At 43.9% G+C, this 18,991-nt stretch overlaps 1 protein-coding gene across 1 annotated transcript; it reads left to right on the forward strand.

Moving 5' to 3' along the window:
- The first annotated feature begins 14,922 nt into the window (after window positions 1–14,922).
- On the forward strand, window positions 14,923–18,755 carry LOC147912260 (uncharacterized). The gene is given in 7 exon segments (XM_087424963.1): window positions 14,923–15,006; window positions 15,110–15,993; window positions 17,102–17,133; window positions 17,136–17,687; window positions 17,690–17,742; window positions 17,745–17,793; window positions 17,874–18,755. Coding segments are annotated over 7 exon segments (1,980 nt in total). The 3' UTR covers window positions 18,200–18,755.
- The last annotated feature ends 236 nt before the right edge of the window (window positions 18,756–18,991 follow it).

The raw sequence follows: 18,991 nt of genomic DNA on the forward strand, positions 1-18,991 counted from the left end.
TCACAATGCCAACCTAATAAAATATATTACTTTGTTCAAAAAAGGATTAAGACTTGAATTTTCCCACATTAATTATTTTAAAACTCATTATTTAATTCAGGGTTGGTTTCATTTATATGTGTAGTTACAAGAGTCATATGTGAGTCATATATAACAGTCATAGTGAATTTCTGCAGTAATTATTTGAGTCTCCAAGTTTTGGAGACCCCAGTTCTTTTCCGCAAGAGCCTCGACATTTTCTTAGACTCTGGATAATCTCTGTTATCACTTGACTGGGAGAGACTGACTTGTCTCACAAGCTGGCATCTCTAAAAATATTCAGGTCATACTAAGTTTTTCCTCTTCTCTCATAATACCCAATACTGAGTATTATTCTTCTTAAATGAGCATTCCACCAACCATTTACTGTTTTTCCAGAAAACTGGATCCCAAGAAAGGCAACAACAAAGTCATCAGGATGCTTTTCTTTCTCGGGTCCACATCCCATTTCCATGACACAATGTAGGACTGCATTGCTCTCCAAGGCAGCACTTCCCAAATCAGAGTCCAGCCCAAAATTAAAGACATGAATCATAGTCAAAGAAGATGATAGCTCACTGAGTGAACAGGAATGTACAAGAATGAAGACAGAACCGCGTTATACACACACTCAAATGAATAAGCCTTTCCCGAAAAACCTCCCTCCCTACATGCTTCACAATCTTTGTTTCCCATAAGACCCTTGCCTACTTCAGTATTTCCAAGCCCCATGATTTTACTATTCTTACAAACTCCCCCCAAAATTATAACCTTCTCTTTATTAAGTGGCCTCAGCACAAATTACTAGTGCCTCGATCCCTTCCAGGCTGGGTAACTACACAAAGTAACAGTACCTGTCACTAAGGCAGTCCCAGGACCTAGAGGTAGTTCAAGGACTGTTCACTCCTTCCTCCAGATGATAACAAGATGAGGCACCACCACCTCACACCTCTCAGGCTCTAGGTAAAAGTCACTGTGTTCTTCAAACGGAAACACATTTACACAGCCCTCAAGTGTTTGAGTGCACATCTCCTTTCCAGCCTCCACCTATATTTAATATTTCAGAATAGGCCCTCAATAAAGTCTAAATAATAATAAGTGCTCAGATGGCCTATAATCAAGTGTGTTATTGAAACATCAGTGTTCCCACATGCATTAAAGTGTAATTAAAAATTCATGAACTTTATAAGTTACTTTATTACAATACAGTATGTTTTTATTGTCTCCTAGTCCCTCACAAAGTCCTGTGTACTTCTCCAGAGACTAAAAGTGGGACTAGAACTAAATCTAAAATAAGCTCCTTTCCACAGTGGCTAAAAGAAGATTTCCAAGATCAAAGTACCCACTCAGGAAATGAAAACTTTTGTTTTAGTAACATATAATTATTAACTCTCAGTTATGGTCTAATATATCACTTCGGAATATAGGTCCACTCGTTCTATGAAATGTGTGCCCATCTAGGTATTCACCTTCTTTACTACTCATTATGTGGATTAATAAGCAATCTGTGTAGGCAAATTAAAAGAAGGGAGTTTTCTCTTAGATACTAAAGGCAGTCTAGATCTAAAATAAGAATATTTTTCAAAATTGTTATTAAGATGCACCAAAACTCATTGTATACTATCAGGTCTATATAGGTGATATTCTTACAAGTAATACACCTGCATAGAAGTCCTTCCCAACATTCTATATCTCCATTTTTAACTAACAAAATATAAATTGAAGAAAAGGTTAATTTACTTTATACTAAAATGGCAACCAGTTGAGCTAAACTTAGCGTCAGTATGGCATATCATTTATATGGCCTAAGAGTAGCAAATAGAAAAGGCATGAATAACTGGTACAGGTATGAATACAATACGTCCACCAGCAATATTTACATTGCCTTTAGGATTAAAGTCATTATCCTTGAGACCGCTGGGTTTCTGGGACAAAGAAAGTAATAATAATATGTTAATTCAAAGCCAATATGTCTCATAGCAAAATACACACACTTCATCCTATTTGGAAATGAAATAGAATTTTCTTCATAGAAATTTTCACATATCTTTTCTCTGTTTCATTTCATTTAACTGTTTATAAAGTTATGGAACTGCCAAAATCAGGGACCCGACGTATTCTAACATGTACATCCACCATTACTTATGGTTTTAGGTACAAACTCTTTAAGCTGGAAAACAAGTCCTTAGACAACATATCCCAACTTTTTCGCCAACATTCACTTACTATGCATTTTATGCTGCCCTCAAATCAGATGCTTCTCTGAAAACACTCTTGACACTTTCCCACATTGGTGCCTCTCAAAACCAAGACCCATCTAAAGCATCTCCCTCTCCCATGAAATTTCTCAGGCTGTCCTCAGCTAGGGATGATTTTGCACCTTAATACTTCACACATGCCTCTCTTATGGTACTTGACCTGTTTCTTTTAATTATAGCTTCCTTTGCGTAGTTCTTTTCCTCAATATAGCAGATTATGAAAGTTTTGATTATGATAAAACATTCTTCTTTATATTTTATATTCCATTTCTATCTCTATTTTATTTTATATTCCCATATATTGTACACATGCCAGAATCTCAATAATTATTTGTTAAAATAGATTTGTAATATATTAGTATACATTCCAACTGTGCTCCAGCTGTAAAAGTCTCAGCTAGCACGTCTAAGGCCTTTTCTGTAAAACATCTCTAAACCAGTTGGCAAGAGTCTATATTCTGAAGAGTAACTGGAGATGAGCAATTTATTTTTGAGGATTCATAAACTATAGCCTGGAGTAAATTTCAGACATGAGCAGCCTGATCCCTAAAGAAATTAATAAAATAAAAATGAAAGCTACATAAGAGGTCTAGTTGAAGGAACTAGGAATATTTAGCCCAGAGAAAAGACTACTTAAGGTGAACATGATGGCTATCTTTAAATAATTCTAAGATTGTCATGCAAGTCAATGAGCACACTCATTCTAGATAGCTGCAGAGGGCTCCACTGCTGATCAGCTGACGAGTCCCAGAGTAGAACAGGCCTCCCTAAGAAAGAAGAGGTATTTAAAGGGAGACAGGAGGCAGACCATCCTTGGTGATTTGCCCTGAGTGATTTCTCCTCACTCGGTTGGGGATTAAATGATGCCTGCAGTGTTTTTATCTAATCCTGAAATTCTATGAAAGACTTCACATTGCAAAGGGTCCTGTCATCATTTGACAAATCAATACATCAGATCCTACACTTAAACATAGCAGCATCATTTAAATTAGACACTTTAAGAGATGCCCTAAATAAGTCGTCACTGCAGTACCACACATTGCATCCAAGTGACAGGAAGAAGTAAAACTTCTCAGGAAATGCTAAACTGATACTGAAGATGCAACCTGCTCAAAAGCAAGATCTGACCCATCTGGAAAAAAGCAGTGGGAAAGGTTACACTGATAAGGAAGCAGGCTATTTGCATATTCCAAAAGACCCTCAGAATCCCAGTCCACACCCCTCCCCTTCTCCCTAACTCACTTTTTAGACATACTCACATGTCAGACATGAGAGCAGCAGTTTGATTTGCACAACTGTGTGGCATATTGTAAAAATTTCTTATGAAATTTAAACCAACACCAGTTGGTTTAAAGGAGATCACAAATGTTACATATACTGTTAGGCAATCTTTGCTTTTACAGCTAGAAGTGTTACCATAATCATATCAGGCTTCAAAGCCAGGGCAACTTTGTTATTAATTTCAAAATATCTTCTGTTTGCTTCTCATCGCTCTCATCCTATATAACCCATAAGAACACAGGAAGAGAAAAACTAATTATCAGGACAATTTCCTTACAATATAAATTCCTGGGATTATTAGTTAAAATGTAAAATTTTCCAGATGAGCTATTAATATCCATCATAACTATTTTCAGACATCATTAGGTTTAACATTAGCAAACTCCTACCAAACATGGCCAAAAATCCACCGATAACTGAACAAATTTGGAGTCTGTCCATTAGAAAATCTAATCTCCACATTTAGTATCCAATTATTCGCTATATTCTATACTGTCAGGTGATTTATTCTAAAAGGTCATTTTGAATTTTCTCTGCCACTTGGCCCATTTTAAAAGCTACACTTGATTAAATGTGGGCACCAAGTTCATCACAAATATTACTGAGGTTACTTGAACAAGTAAACAGATGACAAATTCAAAAACAAACGTCTCTGGATTCCTTTTCTTTTGCTTGAATATGGGTTTAACTATCTCGAAATTTTGTTATACATTAGTGACCTGCACAAATTTAAAAGCACCAGGGGATATTACAACAAGCTGTGGATCTGCTCACCATTATCTTTCTGAAAACAATTACATATGCCTGTAATAAACTGCATCAATAGCAGTCAGTTATCTGAAGAACACTCTTCTAAGCCTTGTCACAAATGTATTGCTGTGTACCAGATTTTTTTTCAACAATTGAATTATTCTCAAAACTTATTGTTGCTTCACATCCTAAAAATAGCCATTTCTCCAATTCTCTTGTGTTACTCTGTTCTTTTCCCAGGAGGTAGGACAGTGCTATAAACAATGCTTCATTTTTACAGATGAAGAAACAATGAAATATAACAGAGGTAAAGCCACTTTGCCTGAATCATTTTGAAAATCAATAAAGAGGCAAGCAATAAACTAGTGGGTTCACGATTTACCATCTGCCATTCTGGTGCCGCCTGCAGCCCTGGAGTGGGCTCTAATGAGCACATCCTCACAACAATGGCACAAAAGATATTTGAAATCCTCATTTTACCCAAAATGCCTATATTTCTCCCAACATAAACTTTGACACATGGCAAATAAATTGAATGACAAGAAAATAAATTGAATGTTTATAACTCTGGATTTTTCCCTTGCTTAGAGAAACAGGGATTCTTCAAAATGTAAGCATCAGGAGAAAAAAGAAAAATAAAGTTTGATAGTGGTTCCATGGATAATTAGAAGCTGAACTTCCCATGACCTATCCGGAAAGAGTTAGGGCCAGCCATGAGGACTGTGCCATGGGGCACTGCTGAGTTGCAAACAGAGATTTCATCACCGGGTTCAAATGAAAGGAAAGGATTCACCCCAGCCTTTGCTCCTTCCTTCATTTTTCTTTGCCTCCACAGGGCAAGGGTTTGTAATGGAGGAAAGGAAGACACTCCCTCTTTATGCCGGATTTATCCAAGCAGGCCCAAGAAACAACTCTTCCTCAAAGCCACACTCATGAGCAGTGACTGCGTTCACACAGCATGCCCTCTCAGAGCACCCTGAACAAAACATGGCCAAAGAAAACTGTCCTCTAGGGAAGAATCCCAGTTCAACTATAAACTTTCCTATCCAACTGTGGGGAAAAATTACCTCAAGATGGCTCCATCTGTTCACTTGCTGAAAAAACAAGTGAGAAGGCAGAGCCCTGAGGGACCCTGACCAGGGTTGTAAGCAGTGTTCATGCTTGCTAGGTGGATAGGTGAGGCTGTTGCTTCCTGGAGGACTTCTTAAAAATTTGAAACACTTAAGGGTGAGCAGATTGATGGACTGTGGCTATTGGAGCAAAGACTAGCCAGAACTTCATCCCTCATTTGGTTCTGATGACTCCCCCATCTTACAGTGGGTCAAAATGTCTTTTCTTGACTGTAACCTTCTTGAGAATTATGACTTTAAATATTCACCAAATCTCTGTTGCATGCCTACAGTATAACATGCACTGGGTTTACCACATTTTTGTGACAGTATAAACCATCCTAATCCACTAGAAATTTTATAACAAAAAATACCAGTAAGAAAAATTAAAAAATCATTTAAATAACATTAAAAATATACATTCCAAATATAAGTTGTGGTAATCTCGTCACTTTATAAATGCATTTTACAATAAAATGTGTCATTTGTAAACCATTTTTTTTTCTCCCCCATGAAAAAATAGCCAGGACCTGATTCTACAGGCTATGAAAGGCCATAATGCTGAACCATAAAAAGGAATTTAAAGAAAACTAGTGCTATAATATTCAGTTACATAAAAACTTTCTGTATATACTCTCTATATATACTCATAAAGTACCTCTTCAAAAACTACCTTTTACTATGAAAAAAATATATATATATATAGATATAACAAATGGGATATTTTCATTAGTGATTTAATAAGTTTTACAATGCTTCTTTGTTATTTGCATTGAGAGACTCAATATGAAAGTAGAGATTCCTAAAAACATTGGCAAGTAGTACAATGACTCAATTTGCCATAAAACGTTTCTAAATTGGTCCACTGGAATGTAAACGCCATGAGGGCAAGGATCTTTTTTTGAACCATTTTGTTCACCATTGAATCCCCAGTATCTAGAACAGCACCTTCTTCCAGAGCAGGTGCTTAATTAATCTTTGTTGAATTAATAAATGTTTGTTTAAAAGTCAGCAGTACCATGAACACTCCAGTTGTGTCTCCTAGGCAAGCCCAAGGCCCCACGAGTAAACACTGGGTCTCCCGCTCTTGAGATTTACGTAGAAGTTTCAAGTTGGGTAATTCAGGCCCCAAAGGCTATTTTTAGACCAAAAACTCCCTCCAGAAGGATGATCCACAGAGAACCACAGCCTTTAGTGCACTCCACTAGGGTAGCCCTGGTTGAGCTAAATGAGAAATACCCGGAACTTTCACTGATATTTCCACTTGTTGAAAAACATATGCATTCTGACATCATTTCTGAAACCATATCAATCAAGAGTTTAATAGACCATTTGAAAATGTGTAAGTTATATTCTACTGTCACAACAATGTGAGTTCTCTCATGGTTTTCTTCTGATCTAATCGTGTCCCAATAATAACCATAGCGACCAGGTATTAACGTCTCCCATGTGCTCACTGAGATCAGCACACACATTCTCATACAAATCTCACAACGACCCTTAAACAGATATTATCCCCCCTCATTTTGTAACCTCCGGGAGGTGAAGTGACTTTCCAAAATTCCCCCAGCTTGTGGTGGAGCTGGAATTGACCCTGTTCTGTCTGACTTCAAATCTAGGCCCTTAGCCCCTCGGCTACTTGTGCATCCCGCTAGTGGATGTGCATACGCTTCTAGGTGAAAACACTGTGCTAACTGATAAAAATGGTTGGCAATTTAATTTTTCAGCTTTTGCAATCATTTTGATGTTTAACAATTGCTTATGCTGCACGGAATGGTGAAAAGACCAAATGTTTTTGGAGCTAAATAGCCCTGAGTTCAAATCCTGCTTCACTACTGACTATCAGAGTGTCCCTTCAAAGACCACGGAACCCTTGTGAACCTCGGTTTCCTTCAGTGCCAGCATGAAGATAATCGTAACACATCTTCTGGTGGGTGTTACTGGAGAGTGCCTGCTGTGAAGCCTGGCACAGAGTAAGTGCTCTTTAAGCCTAAATTCCCCTCCTTCTAACGGATTTGCTAAATTGGCACTGTGCTGATTTTTTTTAAGTGTTTAGTTCATCCTTGTAATACCATAATTACAGAATATAATGACACTGCATTCTCTAGAACTACAAAGTCGAATTTATAAAGTGATAGATTATGAGTTGGAAGAGGCTTTAGGGGCCATCTGTTCCAATCCTTTCCATTTCCAGATGAAGTCCAGAGTTTAAATGACTTGTTTCCAAGTTTTTACAGAAAGTTAATTGCAAAGACACATCTAGATCTTTCGTCCCTCCACCTCCACTTCCATTACACTCCCCGTTTTGCCTCACATTACACAGGCATGGCAACGCATGTAATTTTCAGACAATTAAGCAGTATAAAATAACCTCAGTTTAACTACATCCAATTAACAAGCCAAATTAGTGTCTCATATGTACACTATTAAACTACTTGTCTGGCTTCCAAAAGAAACAAAGCACCGTTTCAAATGAACCTAGCGTTTTAGTGAACAAAGCTACTCACAATTTAAATTACCTTTCCTATAATCTTCTTTATATGGAATTAGATCTAATCTCCATTTTAAAAGAAATACTTTCTGCAACTATCAGGATGAGAATACGTGCTGTCTTTTAAGTATCAAAATTTTCTTTCTCACAGAACACATGATTTTCTAAGATTAATGTATGTGTGTGCACACGTGTGCATACGCAGGTCTAAACAAATACACATGCCTACAGATCCCTAAGCAAATACAGATGAGGGTGTGTCTACGTTTACCTACTGCCTAGTTTCAAAAGTCCCACCTTTTTGCCGGGCTTCTGAAATCAAGTGAATCTGCTACAATGCAAATCATAAGAGCTTCGCTGATCTCCTGCTTTCTTTTTCAGAGAAAATGAAACCACCAAATAAATCTCTGTCAAAAAAACCACTGCCTTTCAAATACACTCCACCACACTCTCTGTCCAGTATTTAGGTACAAGTGGGCATCAATTAAAAAGTAGTATTCTAATGAAGCATGAAATGAATCATCTATCTGTTCCTTAAATATTTACCACTAAAAATCTAAATACCTTGTAATTTTAAGTATAACCACTTTTATAAGTTGGTGTCAAACGGTCAACTTTCACTATTAATATTTATGAATACTGTCTGGAGTAAAAAGTTTTATAGTAGGTTAAAATAAATAATGCAGTACTATACTTAAATGTAGTTCAAATTGACAATCTGCTATACATATTTGGCCATGTTTATCAAAATATTTTAGTCACTTTTGTTATTTATTATTTTTGAAGATGTCCATTAACAAGATGAAACAATTTACATTGTCATGCAGTAGTGTCGACCTTCATTACTTCTCTTTTGGGCATTACCGCAGTTTAACTGCCTCCTTGCCACCAAGCTCTCCATCCCATATACGCTTATAACCTTTCTAAACACACACAGGATAGCAGCTCTCCTCTGCTCATAAACTTGAAGTGAAGTCCAGCTTCCTCGAGAGGGCTTCACAGCCCCACATGATCTGGAACCAACGTCCCCTTCCAGGTTGACGGTTCCCTCTCTCTCCCCTGCCACTATAACCATGCCCCACCACTCCAGATCAAATTATGCTGGGCCCCTCCCCTCCCTCTTAGAATTTATTGAAATTCTACTCAACGTCCAAGGCCTCCGATCAAAAATCTCTTCTTCCCACAAAGGCCTCTAATCTTTCTGGTGGGAAAAAACCATGCCTCCATGTATAGTCTACTTTCACTTGTAAGTTTTAATAAAGTTTACTTATAAGCCATATGTCTTCGCCAGATTGTAAAATTCCTAAAGTCGGCAACATCATCCTTTTTTTTTTAGGAAGATTCGCCCTGAGCTAACATCTGTGCCAATCTTCCTCTATTTTGTATGTAGGTTGCCACCATAGCGTGGCTGATGAGTGGTGTAGGTCCGCAGCCGGGATTTGAACTCACAAACCCAGACCACCAAAGTGGAGCACACCGAACTTAACCACTACGCCACCTCAGGGCCGGCCCTGGAATCATCATCCTGTAATTCTCAGTCACTCATTCTGACCCCCAGTCTGACCAGAGAGCCTAAGCCTGGAACACCTACATAAGTTGACTCTTTTTGACACCTAAACTGAATTTTCTACATTATATAAATTTTAAAACAGGGAGCAAATTAGTTAAATGATACCGTTGACAAAATAGAATATAAGTCCAAGACTACAAAAAGGAATGTTATTTTCACTAATGTCCTTTTCTTCTCTTTTCCATTACACAGACCCTTAATCACATGGAAAGTAAAAAATTAGATCTAAATTTTTCCAAAGGTCCTGATATTTGCCAACATATAGAGAAATCATCTGGGGAATTGGATGTTCCACTAGCTGTTTAGAAACATATAGATCCAGCTCATGCAGGGCTCTAAAGATTAATCAGTTACTTCACACAGCGACCTGGTAAAGACTTCTGAATTGGTAGTTATTCATTGATTGAATCGATGATGCTGACCAACTTAGTTAATGGGAGCCCCAAATAAGTATTTTTTAAAACCTAAATTATTTATTCTTAAAAAAAATTTTAACTGCAAATAATAAGAGCTAACTGCTAACCTACAACTAAACCCCTCCAACTGAAGTCAGCACACAGAATCACAACAAATTTCCAGGTGGCCAGGGAGCATTGATGCAGAAGTACTGTGAAAAGACATATGTAAGCCTCCTCCAACTCCGCCCCCAAAAATTCCCTCTCCAACGATCAGGCTCTAACATGGCCAATAATAGGGTCATCATATGTCCTGATTTGCCAAGGACAGTTCCCATTTATGCCAGGTTAGACAATCATTCATGTGATCAACCTGCCCACATGGCCTAGCCTCCTCTGGCCTTTCCTCTCTTGTCATCTGCCCTCCAGCCCTACTGGCTTGCTTTCAACTCCTCAAAACACGGTACACTCCCCAACCTCACGGCATTTGCACTTATTTCCTCTTTGCCTAATGCTCTGCCTCCCTCCATCTACCTTTTTCTACTTGACTCTTATTTATCCTTCAGTCTCAGCTCAAACATCACCTCCTCAGAGAGGTCTCTTCTTCACCCCCAGACAGGGGTGATAAACCCCTTGTTACACATTCCTTTATGTTTCTTCCATAGCACTTATAACAAATATGGCTTTACATGTATTGGTTCATCTCATGATTACTATCTGTCAATGCCCCTAGATTAGAAGCTCCTTTTCTGGTCTGAACCATCATTATACTCAGCACAAGGCCTGACCCATAGTAAATACTTGTTGAATGAATAAATTGTATTGATCAGTGATGACTGGGATACCTGTCATAGCACCCCAAAGAAAGGGCTAAGATTAGGTGAGTAACAAGTCAAAAATGCTGGTTGGCCCTGAGTACTTCCTGACCTTACATCCTTCCATCTTGTGACCCAGAAGTGGTAGGTCAGTGGCCAGCCCAGTGGCTCAGCAGTTAAGGTCGTGCCTTCCACTTCTGTGGCCTGGCGTTCACCAGATCGGATCCTGGGCTCGGACCTACTCACCTCTCATCAAGCCATGCTGAGGCGGCGTCCCACATAGAAGAACTAGAGGGACCTACAACTAGGATATACAACTATGTCCTGGGAGTTTCGGGGAGAAAAAAGAAGAAAAGAGGAAGACTGGCAACAGATGTTAGCTCAGGGCTGATCTTCCTCAAAAAAAAAAAAAAAAGAAGTGATAGGTCAAACTCTACCCACTTTCTGCCCAGAATCATCTTTAGGCACACAAACATCATTTTCATCTCTTCTCTCCAAAGCACTTTCTTCAAATATGTCCAAATAGTTAGACTCCAGATTTTATGCTGATAGGAAATCTCAAGTTATGGACACTTGTAGAATACATCACATGTCATAGTTAATATCTCAAATGATGCGTACTGTGAGTATATTTTAAGATTAGCACATATATGGCCCAGAACAACAGTGATACACATTACCCAGCAATTCTGATTCTATTCTAAAGCAGTCTTGAAGACAGTATAGCCCTACGTCTACTATCCATGGTCCACCTCAGAGAAGCCAAACATTGCACAAGACCAAGTAAGCTACATTATCCTATTGCACATAAAGACTTGTGAGTTGTGTCACAATAATAGATCAAGTGCTGAAATATTTTTCCAAATTACTTAGACCCATCCCATAGCTACAAACACTGATTATAACCTCCTTTTTGTTAGCATTGCCATACATAGCATACAGAAAGCAATGCTTTTGGTTATGATCAAATACCAGGAACAAATAGAAAATTATAACACGTACAATTTCCTCCAAATAAGCATAATCTTATTTTTGTAAAGTTTTCCCATCTTCCCTCAATACTCTGTGTTCACCCACAGTTTCAAACCTTAAGTGGCCTCACTGGAACATTCACTAAACTTTTACTCAAGATTAATGAAGGCTCTGCCCATGTGGTTACAGCAAACCCATACATGCTGGATGGCTTGAAGTTCCTTGTGAAACCTAAAGACCATCGAGTGGAGTTAGCAAACTTCCTCTGCTCCTTTTTATAATGTCACTTGAAAAGCGGCAACACTTACATACCAAGTTTTAGCCAAAATACGGATTCACGAGGAAGTCATGTATAAATTCACTAACTAGAAGCATATCATTGGAATTTCCAGGCGGAGATTTAAATTATGAACCATTTTCCACCTACAGGACTGCTGCATAGACCCACAGAGTTCTGCTGATGCTGACTATGATCTGAAATGTGAAAATGGGGTTTATGTTTAACAGACTTAGGTGATTAGTGGCCTGTGTGACTCACAACCATCCATCCAGTTGATCTTAGCCTCTTCTCCCTTATTATAATAGGTACCACATCAGGTATTAACTTATTCCACATCCTAATGGATTATGCCTTTCACTCACACCAAACGATATTTTCTATAGGTCTTTAAAACTGCTTTTCCTATGTTGAAGCTTTCAGATTAACTTCAGCTAATTAATTACTGAAAACTCAAAAATCTAAAACCAACAGAGAGTACTTATTATCTGTTGCTGTTCAAATAAGCCCTGTTGTAAAAAACAAAATAGGCAAATTCTTAAAGATTCTTCATTTTAAACTGAGTCAGCATAAAACATTCAACCTGGTTTTCTGAATAGTGATAAAGTACCAGAAACTCAAGCAGACACATGTGCCATTATTTCACAACGAAAGCACGCCTGCATACATGTTGTCTCTGTTTTGTTTTCATAGTAACAAGAACGTTTGTAAACACATTTCATGTAAAAGGAGACTGAGCAATCAAAAGATTCTTCTGGCTAATCTTTCAATGTAGTCTATTAGCGTGATTTCATTATGTGATAACGTACACAGAGTAAATTAACTTTCATTTCCATGTTCATAGAAATAAAGAAATGTTTTATCTACTTTAACGGTATTTTGCCAAAGATCTCCACAGGATCTAACCAGTTAAAAATCAGTTATATTTTAAATTTGTAATATCATTAATATTCTACCATCCCCAAAACTGTCCCCAAATCAATTTCACATCAACTTAATTGTAAATACCCTTAGATAAATAAAAGCAGTCTCTAATTAAGCCAATCATATAAAATACAATCACCGTAACAGAAATATAGATGCCAACAAGCGAATTTTGTTTTATACCTGATCTATGTTCAAAGAAAAACTCAAACAATTTTCAAAAAGATTCACCATTGTAACATAACATCTTTCTGTACATAAGAAATATACTGCATATGTCAAACCTAGTGGTCAAAAGGGATTATGACACTTGAAGCACACTATCATTAAGTGGATGTTGGTAAATCCCTTTCATCTCAAAATAAAAATGCACAGTTCTCATCTGGTACCATGACTTCTTAGTGTTCCACAGAAATTTTGTCTTAATAATGAAAATGATATCCATATTACTCACACAGAGGGCATTTCTGTCTTGATAAACTATCTGGCCTATATCCTAAAAATCAAAACCAATCTACTCATAACACAATTTTGCCCTGGCACTCTTATAAGGTGAAAAATCACAAAACATTTGCAAATTCAAATATATACATAACTATCTACATACATATAATATATATGCAAATATTTTAAATAACTTGGTTTTCTCAAGGACAAATATCACCAAATATTACTATATCACTGGAGGAAATAAAGTTAATAAAGTTAAACGGCCTTTTTCAAGGAGGACAGATCATTGCAAATTCAATTAAAATAGATCTTATTAATATTTCAAGTAATTTCTGGGCTTGACTATGCACTAGAAAAGAAAACTGTATCGAAGAGAAAAATCAATAGCCCTTGACTAGGGCTCTGAGTCTGCTAGAAAAACGCAGTTCTCTTGTGAATTATGAGGTCTAGCCTTCGGGAGTGGGGGAGAGGACCAATATTCATTTGGAGGTAAATTGAGTTATTTTTAAAATGGCAAAAAAAGAAGGAGAAAAATCAGTTCAAATTTTCCATTATAATGAAAGTACCGGAAACAACCCTTTTTATGTTCATTTTAGGCCTAAGTAACTGTGGAGAGAGTAAGGTTTTTGTAATGTCAGTTGCACACACAGCTTCCTGTGTGAATTCTAAGCCATTACAGGTGTCCTCAGGCCTTCTGTGAAACCTATTATCAGGGGATTCCTCCGTGCCCTCAAAGCCATCCCACTGCCCCCTACCCCGCACACACAATGGCCCAGCTCCTCCAAGCGTCCTGACTAAGGACCCCCCCTCTTCTCTGCACTCCCGAGGTTGAAGTACCCACTTTCCCTCGGCGTAGCATGTAAAAGCTTTCCCATTAGAGGACTCGTTCCTGCAGTCCTTTTGAGTTAGATGCTTTCAAGTCAGAGAGGAGAGGAGCCACTTAAAGAAAACCCTCCTTGCCCTCCTCTTTTTCTCCCCATTGGGAGCCACGTCCCTGAAGGACAACACCAAGGGACACTTCCTGACCTTCCATCCCCTCATCCAATTTGGGGCTAGGAAGGCGGGGGTCGCATTGTCTCGTGTCCTCTGCTGCACTGGATGTGTTATGTAAGAAAGACAGAACGCGGGAGGCAGAACGCGGGAGGCACATGCGTATAAAGCGCACCGATCTGCGATAACAGCTGGGGTGGCAGAGCCGATCTGGAGTCTCCCCCACCAAATATGACAGACACCACACACACATCACCGCCCCCCAACACACACACACACACACACACACACACACACACACAGCAGTGTTTTCCTGTCTCACCCCGACCAGTACCAGACGCACAGAATGGAGAGGCGGGGGGAGGGGTGAAGGGAGGTGAGAGAGGAGGAGCAGCAGCCGCACATCTGCTTTGATAGCAGCCGGCAGAGCCGCCGCGGCAGAGAGCCCCTCGTTAACCCCCTTCCTGTGGCTGCACCACGTCATGGAACATTCCCGGAACGGGCCAACGTTCCACCCACTTCAGGGAACAGACATAAAGGCGCAGACCTAGCTCCCCACCGTGCACAGCCCAAACACACATGTCCCTGCCCGGTCCCCGGGCGGACGCACAGACGAACACGCATGCAAACCGCCCCCACCCGTCTCCGCGCGCCCCCGGCCGGCCCGCGGCGCCGGGAGCCGCTCTGCGGCCGCTGCACCCGCAGGGCGAGGGCGCCTCCGCCTGAACCTTCCATCGAGACAGTCCCTCCTTCCTCGCTTCCTTCCTTCTCTCCTGCCTTCCTTCCTTCCTTCCTTCCTCGCTCGGCAGGAGAAAGAGCCAGCGAAATGCCACCAGCCAGCGCCTTGGCTGCGCGCGCTCGGCCGCAGGCCGGCGGCCCGGCCCTCCGCCGCCCGCCCGCCCCCGGCCCGCGCCGCGGCCCCCTCCCCCGCTACCTGGCGACGGGCGGCCGGCGGCCGCGGCAGCCGCAGCGGTGGCCGGGCGGTGCGCGCCGGTGCACGTCCCTCATTAGTAACCAGGCACATTCCTGCCTCCGGCGCTCCCGCGCGGCCCCCTCCCCCCAGGACATTACGCAAAGCAGCCTCCCCTCATCTGCATAGATCCTCGGCCAGGGTATTCCCCGCATTTCCCAACGCGCCGGACCCCGCGCCCGAGGTCTCCCCCATCCCCGCCCCCTCCGACCCTCACCCTCGGGAACCCGGGCAGGGGCCGGGGGCGCGCGCCGGGAGGGGCGATGGAGTCCGGCGGCGGCGAGCTCGCTATAAAGTGAAACAAGCTCCCAGTGCGCAAGGAGGCAGGAAAAACACAGCGCCGAGGCCACTTACCGAGCCGAGGACCCTAGGCTCCCGCCGCTCTGCTCTCCCAAACGGTCGGTCCGCCCTCCACGCACCCCAAGGCTGCACCCAGCACCCCAAAGTCGAGACGTGGAGGAATATTGTTAACGAACCAGGAGCTCCTCCAAGTTGCTCCAGGCTCCTGGGAGCTTCAGCGTCCAAGACACAACTTGGCAAAGACTTGTGCCACAGTCCCCGGGGATGTTTTGGTGGAGACCCTCCTCCAGTGGGGAGAGACAGCGCTCGGCGGCGCCCCGCTCGCCTCCTCTCCACCCCCTCACCTCCAGCCCGCCTCCCGCCGGCCGCCCGCCTCCGGGCCGCGAGCCCCTCGGGCGGCTGTCAGCTCCCGGCCGCCGCCGGGTGACAGGGGCGGGAGGAGGGCGCGACGCGGCGGCCCGAGCCCGAGCGGGCGAGGGGGATCCTCGCAGCAGCGGCGGCCGCTCACCTGGAAAGTCAGCGCGGAGGAGGAGGAGGAGGACGGAGAGAAGGAGGAGGAGGAGAAGGGAGAGGAGGAGGGGGAGGAAACCCCCCTGGTGCCCTTGTTCTCGCTGCCGCGGCGGCCGCTCCTCGCCAAGGCTGAGCGTGTCTGGTGGGGGGTGTCTGGTAGCATTTCCTTAAGGACCGAGGGAGGGCGGGCGCGGAGGGAGGGAAGAGATCCCGACCGCCTGCCCAGGCTCCTCTTTCCTTTATTTATTTTTCTGACACTGTACGGCGCTGGGCCCCGGGGCAGGGGCCGCCGGGCTCGGGAGGGAGCCGCGAGGCCCGGGCCGCAGCAGTCTGCGTGCGGGAGCCGCAGCGGCCGCCTCCCCTCCCGGTCTGTGGACGTACCGGGTTATTCCTGGCAGCGCCTCCCCGAACAGAAGTTACTAGGAGGAGTGCGCGGCGAGGGCGGGCGGGGGGAGAGGCGGAGGGAGGGAGGGAGGAAGAGGGAGAGACTCAGCCAGCGACGTCATCGGATCCCCCAGCGCGTCCCTGGGAGGGAGGCTGAACCAGAAAAACCAGTCTGGAGCCGGCGAGCGAGAGAGGGATGTGCGGCGCGCGGGGCGACCGGGGAGGGCAGGGCCGGGCCCCGCCGCGGCCGCTCCGGGCGGGAAGATCGCGGCCGCGGTCACGCTCGCTCGGGTCGGGGAACTCCCAGGAGAGCCGGTCTCTGCTTGTCATACAAAATGAACTTGGGCGTCTCTAGGAGCCTGAGAACTTCCTTTCGGGATGTGGAAACCTCCTCCCCGCCCCCCATCTTCCCCATTTGCCGTATAACCGTTCCCTGTCTGGGTGACAAACGCAATTAGAGAATAATCAGGATTGTCATTATGATTTTGTCCGTGTACCTCTGATCCCTTTCCTCTCCCTCACCCCCGCCTCTACTCACGGTTATCGGTCAAAAAAACAAAATCAGACCGTAGCTCCTGGCTGCGTTTCTGGAGCTTTGCAAACTGTTTTACTAGCACTTTCCGTGCCGCTGCGGAAGCACGAACTTTTCTTGCGCTCGAAATGCCCCAATTGCTTCCCCGGGGCCACTCGCCGGGGCGCCCTGGGCGCACCCAGCTCGGGGCACGCGGCCCGCCCTCGCCGGGGTATTCAAATCGGCCTGGGCAGCGGCGCGGGGAGCGGCTGCCGGTTTCCTGCTGGGCCCTGCTGGGACCCGGGGAGGGCCGCCGCCTGCAGCCCGCGCGCTCCGCTCTCCTCGGAAGGGACGCGAGTGAAACCGTCCCCAGCGCGGAGAGCGCAGGGCCGCGGGGCGGGGGAATCCCAGGCGAGAGGGGGCCGCGGCTCTGGGCTTCCTCCCCGGCCCGGCGACACGCGGGGGACACCGGGGCTCCCTCCCAGCCGTTACCCTGCACGTGTGGACTCGTGTGCGCCCTCGGGGGAGGTTCCCAGGAGGCCGCGCCGGCCCGAGCGCGGAGAGCGGCTGCCAGGCCGGGCCGGCGCCCGGAGCGCCTCCTCCGGTGGTCTCCCCGCCGGGCGGGGACCGCGCGCCGCCCCTCCCGGGCGCCCGGGCCGCTGCGCGGAGCGGAGCGGAGCTGAGCGCCCCGGGCGCCGCGGGCCCAAGCGGCCTCCCCACCCTCGGCCGCGCCGCCGCCCTGCCCCGGGCGGAGTAAACAAGAGACGCGCAAGATTTGACCTGGCGCGACCCGGATTTCTGGCCGGGGTTCCCCCTGAGCAGGTGACTCCGTGGGAGGGGTGGAAATTAGTCTCTGGAATTCCGGGCCAAAGACATTAACTGTGGTTCTGCTTTTAAGGCAAGTATTTCACCAACAACTGCGGGATGTTTTGCGTCTCAAATTTCAGATTTCCCGGAAAGGGACCAAATGTCAAGGCAGATCAGATATTCCCTTCCTTTCTCATTAAAAAAGAATACATGAAAAGGGAGGGCAGCCCCTTTAATGACCGCGAGGAGAGCACTGCTGGTTTCGTTTTTGTTTTGTTTTGTTTTTCATTTCGACCTGTAATCAGTGGATTTCTTGAAGTCCCGGGCAATGGCGATGTTGCTGTGAAGGGCGACTCTGCAGAACAAAGGGGTGATACATTTTTTGATCTATATTTTTACCAAAGGATAAAAATCTGAACGGTTTGGAGTAAGTTTCGCTGTCTCCTTTCAGGTTGCTCTCGTTTAAATTCCGGGCCTACTTCCACTTAAGCGGCTTCTTTCTTTGTATAAGTTGTTTAATATTCAGCCTTTCTTGACTTAATTTTCTCTTAAAGTTATGCCCTTGCATTTTTAAACATCCATTTAAAGCGCAAAACGTGATTTTCAAAATGTTTGTTCACTTCCAAACCCACCTGCTACATCCTCCCACAGCCCATTTTATTTAATTGCTTAATAGAGAAGATTAAGCAGTTTCTTTAAGAATCAAATTTCCCTTCAGCACACACAACAGCAGCTGCCCAGGCTCCCAGGAAGGGTGCAAGGAAGGTGGCAGGCAGCCTTCTGCTTGGCTAGAATGAATGTCAGTTGAAATCTTAAATGTGTCCTTAAAAGACTAGATTAAGTGGTATAATGTGAATATCAGGATATTCAGGTAATTGGGCAGTTAACATAAAATTTCTTTAAAAAGCAAGCATGCATCAATTTTGATGACCTGAGGCCACCACCAAGGAGGCCCCCTAAAGATAGTCTTCAGTCAAACTTGATTCTTTTTTTTTTTTTTTTTTTTTTTTTCCCCCCAAAGCCCCAGTAGATAGTTGTATGTTATAGCTGCACATCCTTCTAGTTGCTGTATGTGGGACGCGGCCTCAGCATGGCCGGAGAAGCGGTGCGTTGGTGCGCACCCGGGATCCGAACCCGGGCCGTCAGCAGTGGAGCGCGCGCACTTAACCGCTAAGCCACGGGGCCGGCCCTCAAACTTGATTCTTATTG

Source organism: Ceratotherium simum, chromosome 38 (genome assembly GCF_057802395.1).
Source record: "Ceratotherium simum simum isolate JZ-2026a chromosome 38, ASM5780239v1, whole genome shotgun sequence".
NCBI classification, from domain to species: Eukaryota; Metazoa; Chordata; class Mammalia; order Perissodactyla; family Rhinocerotidae; genus Ceratotherium; species Ceratotherium simum.